At 38.7% G+C, this 17,191-nt stretch overlaps 1 protein-coding gene across 1 annotated transcript in view; it reads left to right on the top strand.

Annotated features, from left to right (window-relative positions):
* The window catches only part of OSMR (oncostatin M receptor), a 34,352-nt gene that overhangs the window by 5,424 nt on the left and 11,737 nt on the right, over positions 1–17,191 (top strand). The window contains exons 4-10 of the mRNA XM_083356805.1: positions 1,252–1,411; positions 2,397–2,660; positions 10,091–10,229; positions 10,636–10,784; positions 12,261–12,403; positions 13,196–13,364; positions 16,666–16,742. Of these exons, the coding sequence (XP_083212931.1) occupies positions 1,252–1,411; positions 2,397–2,660; positions 10,091–10,229; positions 10,636–10,784; positions 12,261–12,403; positions 13,196–13,364; positions 16,666–16,742 (1,101 nt within the window). The remainder of the gene's footprint in view (positions 1–1,251; positions 1,412–2,396; positions 2,661–10,090; positions 10,230–10,635; positions 10,785–12,260; positions 12,404–13,195; positions 13,365–16,665; positions 16,743–17,191) is intronic.

Raw genomic sequence — 17,191 nt, 5'->3', positions numbered from 1 at the left:
AAATGAGATAGCAAATCAAGAGTCTGAATTATGTTAGCTTTGCAAGATAGTGCAGTGTTGTTCTACAGAGTTCCAAAGTTCCAAAAGTCACCCCCAGGGTCACATGAATTGCACTTTGGATGCTCGGCAACAAAGATGCATTTACAACTATTTGCAGCATTTTGTAGACACATACTGTAACTGTGTGTTATGGTGGTTTTGCAGACAACCAGAAGTTACCTTCTGTTTTTGGCAAAAGCACATCATAGCAAATGATGGGTTTGCTTAATGATCACAGTGTCAAGTCCCGGCTGAAAAAGCCCAGTCAAGCAAAACACCAGAGTCATTGCATTCTCTAATGTAAATTATTATTGGACAAGAATCAAACCAGCATAACTGAATTAAGGCTAGCTCTGAGGAAATGGCGGGAAACAGATAATTAAAAGAGTAAAATTCTCCCCCCCCTCTCTGACTATTCAGGTCACATTGTCCAATACATCTTCTGATAAGAACCTTCAGTTCGCCAAAACAACTCCTCAGCTCTCACAGCGATAAGAGCAAGAAGAATTACAGTGGTCCTAAAGGCAGTAGATTTCGTAGCTTGAAACACTGTTCGTTTAATGACTGTGCAGTTCATTTTATGACTGCTGCATTTGCTTAATGATAGCCCTAACGGAGGTCAAAAATGGTCATTTTGCAACTGTCATAACATACAACTGTAATGAGCACGCTCCATTAGGGTGATATGTCAAGGGCTATTTGTATTTTATGTGAGAAGAAGCAGAGAGGTGTGTAATGGCTGACTTATATAGTCTTCTAATACTTTTAAGGGAAATATCTTGGGAGTGGGAAGAAGTTGCAGCTGATTTGTAAAGCTGTGAAGATGTGAGGTTTTGTTACAACAGCCAATACTGGTTTTAGATGTCAGTTATATTTCAAGCAATAACACTGTCAAAAAAGGAGTCCAAGGCGTTGCTCTGCTTCATATTTTGTAGTCAGTATCCTAACCCAAATGGTTCTGAATTTTGCTATATTTGTCTGGCAGTCTGTCTGTCTGTCTATCTCATCTGTCAACTATTTATTTATTTACCAGTTTTATCTGCCATCCTAGCCAAAGTCAGTGGGTAAAATTTTACACCAGTAATTCAAAATTGTATTCATAAAATTCATTGCATCCGGAATACAGAAAGAGTGAAATCAAAAGACCCAAAGTCTATTCTCTCGTTGGTTTAGGTTCCTTTTTAATTAGCTTTTCTTATGGTGTACTTTTAGGCGAATTATACAACAGTTCTCAATCAATCAAGACAACCTCACCAATGGAGTTTTATCTCTGAGGTGCCTTTGCAGTGTGCAACTCATGAAGCCAGAATAAGGAGCAAAGTGGCACCTTCTAAAATTTGGAGTAACTGGACTGATTGGGTAGCAGCAGATGGTAAAGTCCAATTACCAGTAGAAAGCTGATGCATTGCATTGTGCAGCTTCTCTAACCTCTCCTTTTTTTCAGACATGTTGAATTTCTCTTCCTGTTTTCTCTCCCTCTTCACAAATAATTAGCTTATTATTAGGACAGGGACTTAGTGTATGTAGGGTGACAGTGAGCAAACTGAAGCTCAAGGCTGGTTATGCCCCACTTCCCTCACTAAAATCTGAGCCTCTGAAGGTTTGGAAATGCCCCTTGAGAATGATCATTTTAATAAACTTCAACAGTTCTTGAAGTATTGCAAAAGTTGCTTTCTTCTTAAAGGTTTCCTTCAGAGGCATTTGCCCATACTCCATGTGCAAATCTAAGGTAGACAAGTAATTAGCCTCACTTAACGGATTTAATAAGTCACGTATTCTGGCCAGAGGGAAACCATCAGGTTTTTTTTTCCCCTAGCCTTCAACCAGAATCCACCTACCTGCATTCTGGGATAATAGAAATCAAGTGTAGTTTATGTTCTTGAAAAGGAACATGGGGCTGATTAGAATTCTCCTCTCATGGGGAACTCCTAGTTGTAAGTCTGCACACATGTTATTGTATCTACAGTTCAGTTGGTCCCCATGCATTTTTCCACAATAACACATATGTTCAAAGATAGCACAAGATTTCTCTCCCCTGACTTGAGAAATACTGTAGCATATTATACTTATTTCTGCAGTTTGAATCTTATTTCTCCCACAAACTCTCTCAGTCCATCTAACTGTCAACTCAGTCTCCCAGTTGGTCATATGGGGAATAAACAATAGCAATTAATTCTATGGCAGTATTTTCCAACTCCACATGTTCCTGGGACCTGCAGCTGCCAGAATTCCAAGTGAAAATTATGTCACTTTGCTCAAATGGAGGTTTTTCATTTTTCTGATGTGAAGAACTCTTTGAACAATAAAATAATTAAATGAAGAAAAATAAATCTGTTTTTCTCTATTGCTTTGTGCAGGCCCAGATGCTCTCAATAATGAAGCAATTCACATCTTTCCTCAAAACAAAGTATTTGAGCGAGGTTCCAACATCACATTTTGCTGCATTGCAAAGAAAAATAAAACTGTAACTAGTTTTTCATTTTACAACGAAAATGTGACAACAAAACAGCAACGAATATTATTTACTAGAAAGCCTACATCTTCATTCCCTCTTTGCTTTCAGCTCAGTTGTGGTTTTCCCGAAGCCCAGGATAATAATTCAACTTATTTCTACCTCACCAGTAAGCAGGAAATTTTCAATATTATTGTTTGTCACTATGAACATTCTGGGTTGTCGCAAAAGGTCTGGACTTAGTAATCCCAACCAACATGGCTAGTGATCAGAGATTATGGGAGTTATGATCTAGTAACATTAGGAGGAGCCCACATTGCTCACCTCTGCTAGAGAGAACAGGATTGTTTTAACCACTTTAAATTTGAATCTTAAAAGTTGTCTTTGTGATTATGCTAAATTTTCTGGAATACTAAAAGATTTCATGCCCTAAAGTGCGTGGACCTTAGATAATTCTACAAAACACAAAAATCTGGTTTTATTTTGCTCGCCAAAAGGGAGTGGATCATTAATTTCCTATGGCTGCTTATGGAAGTAAATGTCAAAGACAGACTAGAAATAAAAATTAAAATAAGCAAGAAAATGTTTTTTTCTATTGCTCAATCTAGTCCACTATTCTAAGATTTTCAGGTATTCTCCCATCCATTTCTAATAAGGGCCAAACCTATTACATTTTGCAGAGGTCAGCAATGATTGACCAGATGCCACAACTACAAATGACTTTTCCTCTTGCTCTCTGCAAATCAATGATCATTCTCTCACTTTCCCAATGGGAAAAAGATCACAAAAGCCACAAAAGAAGGGAACATATAACCAAAAGTTTTCTTATGCTGTGAACCCACTTGGATAATTGCAGATAATCTTGAACATATGTAGCATTGGCTAGGAGATGAGTATGTGACTTTCTTGAGTGGGTATAATACAGTCAGAATAGGGAGACTCAAGTTCTAGCCTGATCTCAGAAGCTCAGTCGGTCACTTTGGTTGACCCACTAGGCTAGAAGGAGGGGCCAAGCGTGTCACTGCATTTTTGTGTTTGTCAGCTAAGCACATTGCAGTTTGCTCTTTGCCAGCTGTGTTGTTATCATTGTAACTATGGTGTTTGTCACATATACAACTATGTTTTTTAGTTTAATCTCTGTCTCTACTATTGCGTGCACATGTCTTTGATTTAATTTCTGACTCTACTGCGTGTGCATAAAAGAAAAAACAATTGGTTTTTTCCCTTCTCTTTGTGCTGTTCGGTAAGCCAAAACATGTAGTCAGTTAAGAGTTTTTTGATTAAAGTGTTGTTATAGTAAATATGTTTCGGGTTTTCTTTATCTTACTTGTTTTGTACCATGTTTCGGATGAACCACGGCTCATCAACCTCTGATAAACAAAGATACGGGAGTTTTTGATTTACACTCCTGACATGGTAGCAGAGGATGGTTTGTTTTTCACATTCAAGAGATAATTTTTTGATGCTGATAAGCGTATAGGCTATTAGTCGGTTAGTTCAGCAACTGAGGAACGCTGTGATTAATTACCAGAATATGCCGAGAAAAAAGAGCAGGCAGAAAGGAGGCTCATTATCAGTCTGATGAAGAGGATGAGCCCACTTCACAGAGGTGTCTCCCTTCAAGTTTACAGACTCCACTTGCTTCTGCAACGCGTCTTGGAGAAGAAACTGCAGCCCCTGTCGATGATTTAGTTACACCGTCTTTGGATTTTACAAACTCTCAAGCAGTTGCCCCAAAAAGAGTTTATACTCAAGAGGCCTATGCAGATTATGAGATGTTTGGTGCTAGACCTAAAGTTTCACTAGGAAAAGTTGAAATTCATTATTCACCTCTTAGCCTGCATGGGAAGGCTGTGCAAAGTTATTTTGACCAAATAGAGGCATTTGAATAGGGGCTGCTTCAGGCAAAGGTATATGCATCATTGATTAAGCAGAATAAGAGGGATTCTAAAGTGATTCAAATTCCAGAATCCACCATATTGCCTTCTTCCAAGCCAAAGTCATTCCCACAAGCGGGTATTGTGTCAGACGAATGGGAACAGAAAGCATCTACATCGCAGTCCCATGATGCTGTGCAGGATCAAATGATACACAACATTGTCAAGGCTATAGTGATGCCTGAATGTAATGTTATAACACCATCTGCTGGAGAATCTGTTCTACAAGATAGAAATGAATTACTATATGTACTACAGGAGCAAATACAGAGATTGCAGCACATTTTTTCACAGATGTCTATTAATCAATCATTGCTCCAAGCTGCAACATCTCCTCGAAACGTTGTGCCTGTACAGGGGTCGGTCCGTTCATCGGGGGCTTCGGCCCCTGATGGTGCTGGAGTTCCTATTAATGTCGCTACTGTTCAGGTTCCTGTTCCAGATGGAGCACAGCGGTGTTCAGCCCAAGTGCAGCTACCACTGGGCTCTCAAATACAAAGACCAGCACCATCTGAAGGCCGATTTAATGTTTCAGCTCAAGCACCAGCGCCTCCTGCTGGCCAGGGTGGAATTGCAGCTCATTTACAGCTACAGCCAGCATCGGTACCTGCGACAGCTTCAACTCAACTGCCGCAAGTCCTGGCACAGGCGCCATTGGTGCCTCCTGCAGGTCAAGTACGAATTGCGCAACCTGCACAGCCAGTACCTCAAATGCATGTTTCTCAACAGGCATCTTCTATTGTACCATTGGTTGGTGATTTGAAATTGAAGCGGTCAGGACAAAACTATAAGGCATGGGTCAGTGAAGTTGGGCTTTTGCTCCGCAGAGAAGGTACCCATTGCATGGTTTTTAATCCTGACCAGCCGTGGACTCCTGATATATGGGACTTAAATACTAGAGCATGCACAACATTATTGATGTCAATGGACACTGAATTACAGCTCACTTTTTCACAAGATACAACTGCCCAACAAATTTGGAATCAATTAGAAGCATGCTATCGACCTACTTCAATTGAGTCTACATGTGTACTTTTGTCTGAGTTCCATGGTTCGAGATTAAAACCTGGTGAACATATTGGAGAACATTTAACTAAAATGAAAGGAATAAGAAAAGAACTGGGTGAAAAAGGCTATCCTATTGATGATTTTCAAATGAGCAGCATTATTATTAACTCACTGAATTATGAATGGAAAGATGCTATTAGAAAAATTAATCAAGTACCCATTACTCAACGCACAGTGGATCATGTATGCAGAATTTTAACTGAAGAAGTGGCACTTATGCAAGCCATGCCATATTTAAGAGGACCACCTGTATCAAGAGCTCCAGCGAGATGTCCTTTTCGTGGAAGAGCCTATGGCAGAGCCTACGTTCCAAGGATGCCAAGATGCTACGTCTGCAATCGTGTGGGATGTTACCCGGGATTGTTTCCAACGATCTCCAGCGCCCCCCATGTACCAGCCTAGAAGACCAGAGTCCAGAGGGGGCATAGGTAGAGGTGGACGACAAGGTCGTCGTGGTCCCAGGCGTGATCCGCAAATTCCACTTGCCACATTAGCTTTAACCAGCGATCCACAATCTCAACCAGAGTACGACAGACGACTACTTTGGACTTTAGACAGTGGAGCAGCATTACATGTTACTTATAGAAAGGAGCTTTATACAGAAATGCACGAGCCTGAATCTGAACTTCGTGAACTTTACTCTCTTTCAAATCTTCCTGTTCAGGTTATGGGAAAAGGAACTGTTTATATTGAAGAGCTCAATGCATTTATTCCTGATGTTTATTATGTACCATCAGCAAATAGTAATTTGCTTAGTCAGAGCCACTTGTCTAGAGTATTAAAATTTCAGGTCCACCATCTTGAAAAAGCAAGCTATTTAGTTAAAGACAGAGATATTATTTCTGAAACCATGTTGATTGGTGGTGTTTATTACATAAAGCCAAAGTTTAAGCCGCAAGAGCAGGCAAATATACAAGATCCAAAAGAGGAGAGCGCAGACACAGTGAGAGATGTTCCAGAGAGAGATTCTGTTGCTACTCCAAAAGCTCCTAAAACCAACAAAAAACAAAATAAGACACAGATTGCTCACAGCAAGCCTGAGGTTTTTAATAAAAATGTTAATGTTAAGAATTCACTAATAGGTAAACCTTTGCATTACAGATGTATCCATAAGTGGCATAGACGATTGGGTCATGCCAGTTTTCGTGTTCTTAAGAAGATGCCAGAATTTGTAAGAGGTTTAGATCTAAAGGGGTGTAAGGTGTTTTTGGATTGTGCTGTCTGGAAAAAATCCAACTCCAAAGCAGCAGCCATTTCAAAGCGCACTACACGCCTGTCAACATGCATTTTTGATTTGGTACACACTGACATAGTGGGTCCTTTTGCGCCAACAATTGGTCGTAAAAATATTTTTTGACAATTGTTGGTAATTATTCTAGATATGGATATGTATTTCCTATGAAAGAAAAATCTGAGACCTTTCAGATCTTTAAAGACTTTGCCGCTCTTGTTTATAGCCAACACGATGTTAGCATAGCTAGAATTCAGAGTGATCGCGGTGCTGAATTTATGTCTCAGCGTTTTCAGGACTGGATGCATAAGAATGGCATACTACATCAGACCTCAGCTCCTTACACTCCAGCTGAAAATGGAGTGGCAGAACGTAGAAATGGGGTTTTGCAAACAATGATGCGTTGCCTCCTTGAAGATGCCAACCTGGCTGTTAAATATACCAATCATATTATCAACTGTACTTGGAGTAGTGTAATAAATCAGATCCCTTTTACTTTATGTTATATTGATACAAGCCTGATCACTTGCATCTCCATATTTTTGGTTCATACACTATGGTGAACATTCCTTTAGCTCAAAGAAAGAAAGGAGGTCCTGCGGCAAAAAGAATGAGGTTTATTGGTATTGATGATAATTCAAAATGGACCAAATATATTGACTCCACTCATGTAATAGTGATTTCCCAATCCGCTACTTTTGAGGAAGATGCTGATTGGTCCAGGATTCATTCTAACAATCCTGGAGTTTATTTTCCTAGAGATGATGCTGTTGATACCACGCAGCCTGATGATCATGATTCACAGGCGAATGTTCCTTCCACAAGTTCTTATCAACCTACTGTTCCATCTTCGCAAGCCGCCGATGCTAATGCTAGCGACAATGATGAAGACGAGAACAAAATGGAAGAAGAATGGATGGTTGTTCCAAGACGTTCCAAGAGGACCACAAAGGGGATCCCTCTAAAACGGTATTCATGGCAAGTAACAAAAGCACCTTTACCTTTGATTTGTAATGTTACTCTTCCTCCTGATAAGTTCATACAAATCAAACATCTTCCTGAACCAGAGCAAGATAAATGGTATGAGGCAATGCAGGCTGAAATGGACAGTCTAAAGAAACTTCAGGTGTTTACGCCTGCAAGCCCTCCAGCAAACAAGAAAGTTATTGGCACTCGGTGGATTTACAGAATTAAAAAAAAGCTGAATGGTGAGTCTTGTAGCTTGTAGCTCACGGTTTCACTCAACGTTATCCTGAAGATTATACAAATACTTATTCACCGACAGTTCGCAATGTGAAAATTGCCTTAGTCACTGCAACTATTCTTGATTTAGAAGTTTTCCAGTTCGATGTTGAAACAGCTTATCTACATGCTAACCTAGATGAAGAAATCTACATGAAAGGTCCTCCAGGATTCCGACAGCAAGAAGGGGATACGTGGTTCCTACACAAAAGTCTTTATGGTCTGAAACTTATGTCTTTCTGACAAACTAAATTCAATGGCCTTTATTAAGTCCGAATCTGATGAATGCGTGTTTACTAAAAGATCTGACAATAGGTATGAGATAGTTCTTGTTTATGTTGATGATATTGTTTATATTGGTCCAAATAAGCAGATGAGTGAGAACTTTGCTAAAGCTTTACAAAAGTATTTCACATTGAAGTCTTTAGGATATATTAATACTTATTTGGGTGTTCAGGTTGTCAAAACGCAGAAGGGGTTTAGTCTCTCACAAGAAGATAAAATTGAACAACTTTTGCATCACTGTAACATGAAGGATGCTAAAACAGTGAGTATACCCATGCAAACTGATTTTCACAACTTGGCATATGAACCAAGTCCTGAGTTTGAAGATCAAACACTTTATCACTCAGTAATTGGGTCACTGTTGTATATTAGTAGTTGGACTAGACCTGACATTGCAATTAGTGTTAATCTCTTATCACAATATGTAGGCAAGGCAAAACAGTTTCATTGGACATGTGTTAAGCAATTATTGAGATACCTAAAACACACTAAAAACATAAATTTATTATTAGACCCCACATATACTGATTATGTAGAACTATGTTGTTATGCATATTCTGATTAGGTGAGTGATAGGAAATCACATAATCTGGACACACCTGATTCGACCAATTACTGTGATGGAAGACAATGAATCTGGTTTATATATCTGAAACACGATTTACAGGTTCTAGGTCTAGACACATTGACATCCGTTATAAAAATATAAAACAAGTAGTTAAACATAGCTTGTGAAATTGCAGTATGTGTCTACACATGATCAGATTGCTGATATGCTTACTAAGCCACTTCCTACAGCTCAGCATGAGTATCTGCGTAAGAAAATGTGCCTTACCTGAGTTCTGCTTTACTGACAAAAGAAGGGGTTGTCACTGCATTTTTGTGTTTGTCAGCTAAGCACGTTGCAGTTTGCTCTTTGCCAGCTGTGTTGTTATCATTATAACTATGGTGTTTGTCACATATCCAACTATGTTTTTTAGTTTAATCTCTGTCTCTACTATTGCGTGCGCATGTCTTTGGTTTAATCTCCGTCTCTACTACTGCGTGCGCATAAAAGAAAAAACAATTGGTTTTTCCCCTTCTCTTTGTGCTGTTCGGTAAGGCAGAACATGTAGTCAGTTAAGAGTTTTTTGATTAACATGTTGTTATAGTAAATATGTTTCGGGTTTTCTTTATCTTACTTGTTTTGTACCATGTTTTGGATGAACCACGGCTCATCAACCTCTGATAAACAAAGATACGGGAGTTTTTGATTTACACTCCTGACAAAGCGAGGGGCCAGCTCAGAGTTGTTTCACAGCTGCAAGCAACATAAGCCTAATAATCTTCCCCCAAGATCCATTATGTGGTTGTTTCCAAGGGAGGACAGTTGAGATTCTTTTATCATAAGTAGTAGATAATATAGTTGCTGCTGTTAGCTATTTATAAGTGGCTCTGGTTGCTTGTGCCTGACATTCTGGATAAAAACAAGATGACGAAGCACTATGTATGCTTTTCTGAATTCCTGGCAAAAAAGCAGAATATAATGTTAATAAAAATGAATGAAATACTTAGGTGAGCCAATTTCGCTTTCTAAATAAAGCAGGGGCAGGGAAAGTACAGTTTTCTATCATCTTTATTGGCCAACGGTCATTGGAAACATCCTTGAATAAAGGGGACAGGATATCCAAAGATGGGGAGGGATTCAGTATCTGTTCTCAAGGCTTGCATTTATCATTTTTCTGCTGGTGGGGGGTGGGGGGGAAATCAAGGCGATCAACTTGATTTGTTTGGAAAGTAATTGTATAGATGAAATATATAAGAAAATAACATATGAATCTGAACTTGTTTTAATAGACCAGCCTGATAAACCCCAAAATCTAAGCTGTGAAACTGAAGACATGATTAATATTAGATGTACTTGGAATCCTGTTTATGTATCGAAAGACTGTTTCTTTAGGGAAGCCTGTCCAATGGAATTTATTTTGTCTGATGTGTAAGTATTCTCAAATCAGTCTTCCAAAGTCAATCCAAAGCATAATATGAAGGAACTTAGATTAGTTGTATCAGGATTTATGGGGTATCTTTGAAAGGAATATTTGGGATTGTTGAAGACCTTGATGCCAGGAGACAAAATCTGTCTTGGATAAAAGAGATTGGTGATTATCAGAAAGTTAAAACAAATAAGCTATTTACATATTTAACTTGAATAGACGAAACCTTTGACATTTTGCTTAAGGTCATTGTATGCCTGTAATACAGACATTTATAGTGGCTTAGAGATAAATCTTAGTTTAGGATAAAGCTTGAACTTGTAGGCAAACATCATTTTTTAATGTATTATTTTTGTCTGTAAATAAAATAAATATTGTCTTTTCTCCTTCCCATGCTATTTTTGATAGCTCTTCTACAAAAATATATTGCAGTACAAAATTCCAAAATAGCTGTTCATTCAAGATGGGAAACCAAGTCCTATACAATGTAAGGTTAACCGCCAGAAATTGCCTTGGACAGAAACATGAGCAGCTTAGTTTTAATGTAATGCACATAGGTAAGGGTTGATTTTGTTTACTAATTTTTATGTTTCATCCTAATGTCACAGTCTAACTGGATAAAAATGTAAAGTAAAATTTAGGAACAGATTAGCCTGTACTTGTGAGAGCTCAAGATAATATATTGATTGGTTCTTGCTAATAGAATTGTCTGTCCCACAAAACAAAGGTCTGGAGTAGCTGAAATTGCAGGAATCTGCTGTTTCTTCTCCTGTTATGTTTCCTCACTGATAAATAAAAATTGATGATTTCTCTGATGTTGAGAAAAGCAGAACAATTGAAAACTTGGTAAAGAAACATGACATTTAGTCCATTCTTATCTAACCTGATGACCTACATGTTAAGTCTTTCAGTTGTGTGTGTAACACATCTGGAGAATACCACATTGAGTAGAAATCAGTGATTTTCACAAAAGGAGGTGAGGGTCAAAAGAGACATGTCATGATGCCCCTTTTTATTTATTTTTTATTTTTTATTTTAATTCCATTTATATCCCGCCCTTCTCCGAAGACTCAGGGCGGCTTACAAGCTTAGCAGTAGCCTTCATTCTATGTATATGCCTGCTTATTAGGGCTTTCACACACACCCCAAGCGGCATTATTACAAAGTCAGCTTAATTGCCCCCAACAATCTGGGTCCTCATTTTACCTACCTCGGAAGGATGGAAGGCTGAGTCAACTTTGAGCCTGGTGGGACTCGAACCTGCACTAATTGCAGGCAGCTGGTGTTACTTAAGGAGGCATTAGCCCACTGCTCCACCAAGGCTATTTTTTTTTACACACAACATGTACAGAAAGGGCGGGGCTTGTGCTGTATTGTGTGCAGGGTCTTGCCTGTTATGACCTTTCTTCCTACAGATGCCACTGGGTGATTTAAGCAATTTAGAATTTCTAGTTTGTGTAGCTGCTCCCATTGCTTTTCTCCTCCTGGTTTACTTTAAGCTGCTATTGATTCAGCTTTTGGGGTTCCTTTAGTTGCCCTTCACTCTTCATGGTGATTCGTCACCCAGAAGAGTCAAGTTACAAAAATCAGCAACATGGTATGTAGATTGGATTCCTTTGAGCACCATCATGCCAGGGAAATTATGATTACCCTCCTCATTTCTGCAGGAGGAGAAAGAGATCTTTTTTTCATGTCCTTCTTTTCCTGTCTTTGGGAAGTGCACCGACTGTGTTGGGAAACAGGGCACACTTCTCCGATGGGAATGAAAGAGAAGAGAAAGCAAGTCTGGAGCAAAAGAAAATAAGTTGAAGTGGAGGAAGTAGGAAAAAGACAAAACCTAATAGATGGTTGCCATAATTTTTGTGCCTGAAGATCTTTTGGAGTTTCATGACAGAGAAGGGAAATCCAGGGATAATAAAGCAATTTTGGAGGGGTTTGTTTGTTTGTTTGTATTGTTGTTTTTATGTTCCAAAGTATTGATTTACTTTCTTTTCGGAATTCTCATAGTCCTTCATTTTTCTCTTTTCAACCAGTTCGTCCTGTAATTTTCAGTAAACCATCTGTCGATTATCAAAATACTACCTTTATTCAGTTATCTTGGGATATAAACCCAATAAATGCAAGTCTATCGTTGTTATGCCAAATCAGTGCTGCAAATGGTGGTGGGACTAAGCAGGTGAGAAGCATCTATATCTAAATAAAATAATAGCAACTCTCCCTACTGCATTATAAATCTTGCATGAGAAGTCAGAGGTTCACATGTGTCTTGTTTAATTCAGAAACCCTTTTAGTTTTCTGTGTGACAATTGCAAAACAGAACAGACTCTAACCTTGAGACACACTACAACCCAGTCTCAATCATGGAACAGTTCATCTTATTGCAAATAGTAAATTCATTAGCCTTTATGAAGCCACCAAATAGTGGCTTACAGTATATCTAGTGGGGTCCTTCTCTTAGTGACCCAGAAATTGCTAATGTTACCTTGTCTGCAGAGCCCCCAGATCTGTTCCAAAGAATGAGAGGAACCCTTTGGACAAACATTGGGATTCAATGTGTAAATTAAACTTTTCAGAGTTTAAGTTGATTGGAAAGGTGGATAGGAATGCACATAATGAAAATGTTTTCAAATCAAATTAAAATCTTGCTAGCTTCATAGATATGTCTGTGTAGGTTCTTGGAAGTAATATATAGATGTGGCCTGGAGTTGCTGCTTTTCAAGATTTGTTGTTTAGATTTTTCAGTGTAGCCTACAGCTCTGGATTTCCAATAAACTGAAGTCCAATCCAAAAGCAGATCTAACCCTGCTTATTTTTTAATTTTTTTGGGGGGGGGGGAAATCAGTCAAAATTGATAAAATGCTGCCATCTGCTGTCGGTGTAAAATATGTGGTTACATTTCAGAAAAAAGTTATCTCAGAGAAAGACAATATTTGACCTTTTAACAGGTTTACTCTTTTATGTTTTGCAGTACAATATCACACTGCAGTCCAATTCAGATTTCCCTCCCCACTTCCAGCTAGGTGGACTGCAGCCTGCTACAAAGTATGCATTAAAAGTACGCTGTGCTGCAGATGTTGGTCCCTCCTGGAAATGGAGTAGCTGGACGGAGAATATAATTTCTGAGACTCCTGAAGCTGGTGAGCATTCTGTTGTGGAGGAAAACTTTAAAGGAAATGGAGCCTAGAGTTTTGTCATCTTCTCTATCTGGTATCCTCCAAGTACTTGGACTACAACTTCCATTATCTCCAGCTAGCACAGATAGAGGATGAAAGAGTGCAGGCCAATACAGACCACAATTGAACCCAACATTTATGTTGTTAAGTTATGCATTTCAGTCAATATAAAAGGGGCGAAATGACATTACCATAGGTGTATACTTTAGGCCGCCTAACCAAGCAGAGGAAATAGATGAACTTTTTGCTAGTCAGCTAACTAAGGTATGTAAGAAGCACATCACGATAGTAATGGGGGACTTTAATTACCCTGATATCAACTGGGAGACAAACTCTGCACCAAGTGGAAGATCAAACAGATTCCTGTCAAACCTAGCAGACAACTTTCTCTCCCAAAAAGTAGAGAAGGGAACTAGGGGATTAGCCATATTGGATTTAATTCTCACAAACAGAGATGAAATGATAGAAGGTGTCGAAGCCACAGGAACCTTGCGGGGAAGTGATCATACAATATTGGAATTCAACATTCTGGAGGCACAAGCAATAGAACACAGCCAAACTAGACTCTTGGACTTTAAAAGAGCTAATTTCAATAAACTTAGAGAGACCATGGGAAGAATTCCATGGATGAGAATCCTAAAGGGGAAAACAACTCAAGAAGCTTGGGAAATTTTGAAAAGTGAGATAATAAAGGCCCAGTCTAGCACAATACCAACAAAGAAGAAAAATAACAGCTCTCAAAAGAAACCAGCATGGCTGCATAAAGAACTCTCTGATAAATTGAAAGATAAAAAGGACAAGTATAAGATTTGGAAAAAGGGGCACATAACTAAGTCAGAATATCAACAAATAGCCCGTGCCTGCAAAGATGAAGTGAGGAAAGCTAAGGCTCAAAATGAACTAAGGCTTGCGACCAAAGTCAAAAATAACAAAAAATGCTTCTTTCAACATATAAAAAACAAGAAAAAAGTTAAGGAAATGATTGATCCATTAGTGGGGGAAAGTGGCAAGAAGGTGACAAGCAATAGGGAGAGAGCAGAACTATTTAACTCGTTTTTTGCATCTGTCTTTACACAAAGGGAAAAAACAGTCCAACCTACCAAAACCAGTGCCATAAAAAACAGAATAGAAACGCAAGTTAAGATAGGCAAAAAAATGGTAAGTGAACACCTGTCCAGCCTAGACGAGTTCAAATCACCAGGGCCAGATGGATTACATCCCAAAGTTCTCAAGGAACTGGCAGACGTGATCTCAGAACCACTGAACTATATTTTTCATAGATCCTGGAGCACTGGGGAACTACCAGAGGACTGGAAGAGAGCTGATGTAGTTCCCATATTCAAAAAAGGGAAAAAAATAGATCCAGGAAACTACAGACCTATCAGCCTGACCTCAATACCTGGGAAGATTCTGGAAAAGATAATCAAACAACAAATCAGCGAACACCTTGATGCAATCAAAGTCATCACTAAAAGTCAACATGGGTTTGTCAAAAACAGATCATGCCAGACAAATCTTATTACATTCTTTGACCAAGTGACAAAATTAGTGGACCAGAGGAATGCTGTAGATATAATTTACTTGGATTTCAGTAAGGCATTTGATAAAGTAGATCACAACCTACTACTTGATAAGATAGAAAAATGTGGGTTAGACAGCATCACCACCAGATGGATTCGTAGCTGGCTGACAGGCCGTACTCAGTGTGTGTTCCTCAATGGAACTGCATCTACATGGAAGGAAGTGGGTAGTGGGGTGCCCCAGGGCTCTGTTCTGGGCCCAGTGCTCTTCAACATTTTCATCAATGATTTGGATGAGGGGATAGATGGGGAACTCATCAAATTTGCAGACAACACCAAGCTGGCAGGAATAGCCAATACTCCAGAAGATAGGCTTAAAATACAGAAGGATCTGGACAGACTCAAACACTGGGCACTATCTAACAAAATGAAATTCAATGGTAAAAATAGTAAGGTTCTACACTTAGGCAGGAAAAATCAAATGCACAGGTATAGGTGGTACCTTGCTCAATAGTAGTGAGAGGGATCTCGGAGTCCTAGTAGACAATCAATTAAATATGAGCCAGCAGTGTGCTGCAGCTGCCAAAAAAGCCAACACAGTGCTAGGCTGCATTAACAGAGGGATAGAATCAAGATCAAGTGAAGTACTAATACCACTTTACAATGCCTTGGTAAGGCCACACCTGGAATACTGCATCCAGTTTTGGTCACCACGATGTAAAAAAGATGTTGAGGCTCTAGAAAGGGTACAGAGAAGAGCAACAAAGATGATTAGGGGGCTGGAGGCCAAAACATATAGGGAACGGTTGCTGGAATTGGGTATGTGTAGTTTAACGAAGAGTGAGGGGTGACATGATAGCAGTGTTCCAATATCTCAGGGGCTGCCACAAAGAAGAGGGAGTTAAGCTATTCTCCAAAGCACCGGAAAGCAGGACAAGTGCGTTTTGCCCCATTTTCCAACCTTTTCTGCCACAGTAGTTAAGTGAATCATTGCAGTTATTAAGTTAGTAATGCAGCACTAAGTTAATCTGGCTCCTCCACTTAAAGTTCTGCTTTAGGCACAAAGCCAGCTGGGTGACCTTGGGCCAGTCACACACACTCAGCCCTAGGATAGAGGCAATGGCAAACCACTTCTTAAAATCCTTGCCAAGAAAACTGCATGGACTTTTAGAGCCAAGAATCAGATACAATTGAATGGAAGGAAAAATAAATCTCCAGAAAGGCTGTACATTTTGCCCTGCAGTTATTGCTATTCAGTTTTCAAAATGTTCTTTTAATATAAACATTTTTATGGTTAATCCTAATTTTTTGTGGAGTAGGCTAAGGATGGTTTTGTTTAATTTATGGTTTGAAAATTTGATCTTTTTTTTCTCTTTGTGAATAGCTGGTACTACAATATAAATAAAAGTAACCTTTCTACTCAAAATGAGAGATTTTGTTCTTATCTGCACTCAGTTTGATATGTACAGTATTAATACTGTATTGTGAATTTATATCCTCTTTTCTTATTTCAAGAATAGCCATCACCTCTTTCACAAAGACAATTCAAATAAGAAAGAAATGGTTATCAGGATGAAACTTTTGTAAGCACTGTCAAAGAATGCAAGTGTCCATCTTAAGGTGTCTGTGACTTGTGAAAGTGTAGAATATATTATATTAATATAACAGTGTATTTACATAATTATACTCTTTCTGTTTGATTATTAAGCCTGCTTATATCATGTGTTGCATGCTTTGATTTTCAGCTCCATCAGGATTGCTTGATGTCTGGAGATATATTAACCCAGACTTGGAGCAACATAATGTAACTGTATTCTGGAGGGTGAGTCTGGCCATTCATATAAAACTGATAGGACATATAGAAACATATATAAATAAATAAATAGCCATCACACTATTCCTGTTTGAGGTGAGCAACACTGTGCTAAGTGCAGAAGGATAACAAGTATAGCAAGAAACAAACATTCAATAATTTAATAGATTAAAATGGACAACAGATGGTCCATAAATATTGACTTCCTTCATTGATCTTGGATTTGGTCATTCATGCTTCCATATAATGCAGGGGTCTTCAAACTGGTTTGAATACCCCTGATATAATGCTTTTTAGAAAGACAAAGAATGGTATCAGCCTTAGTTACAGGCAACATTCCCTAGTAAAGATAAAGGCCTAGCGGTCATAGAAAAGTGCATGCAGGAAGATGAAATTTTGAATGATAAAAAAATATTCCACTTGTCACAGCAATAATATTCATAGACTAGAATTATATG

The sequence above is a fragment of the Vipera ursinii genome (genome assembly GCF_947247035.1).
Source record: "Vipera ursinii genome assembly, chromosome: 2".
Classification (NCBI taxonomy): domain Eukaryota; kingdom Metazoa; phylum Chordata; class Lepidosauria; order Squamata; family Viperidae; genus Vipera; species Vipera ursinii.
The sequence above is the reverse complement of the archived record's forward strand: the minus strand, read 5'-3'. Positions and strand labels throughout refer to the sequence as shown.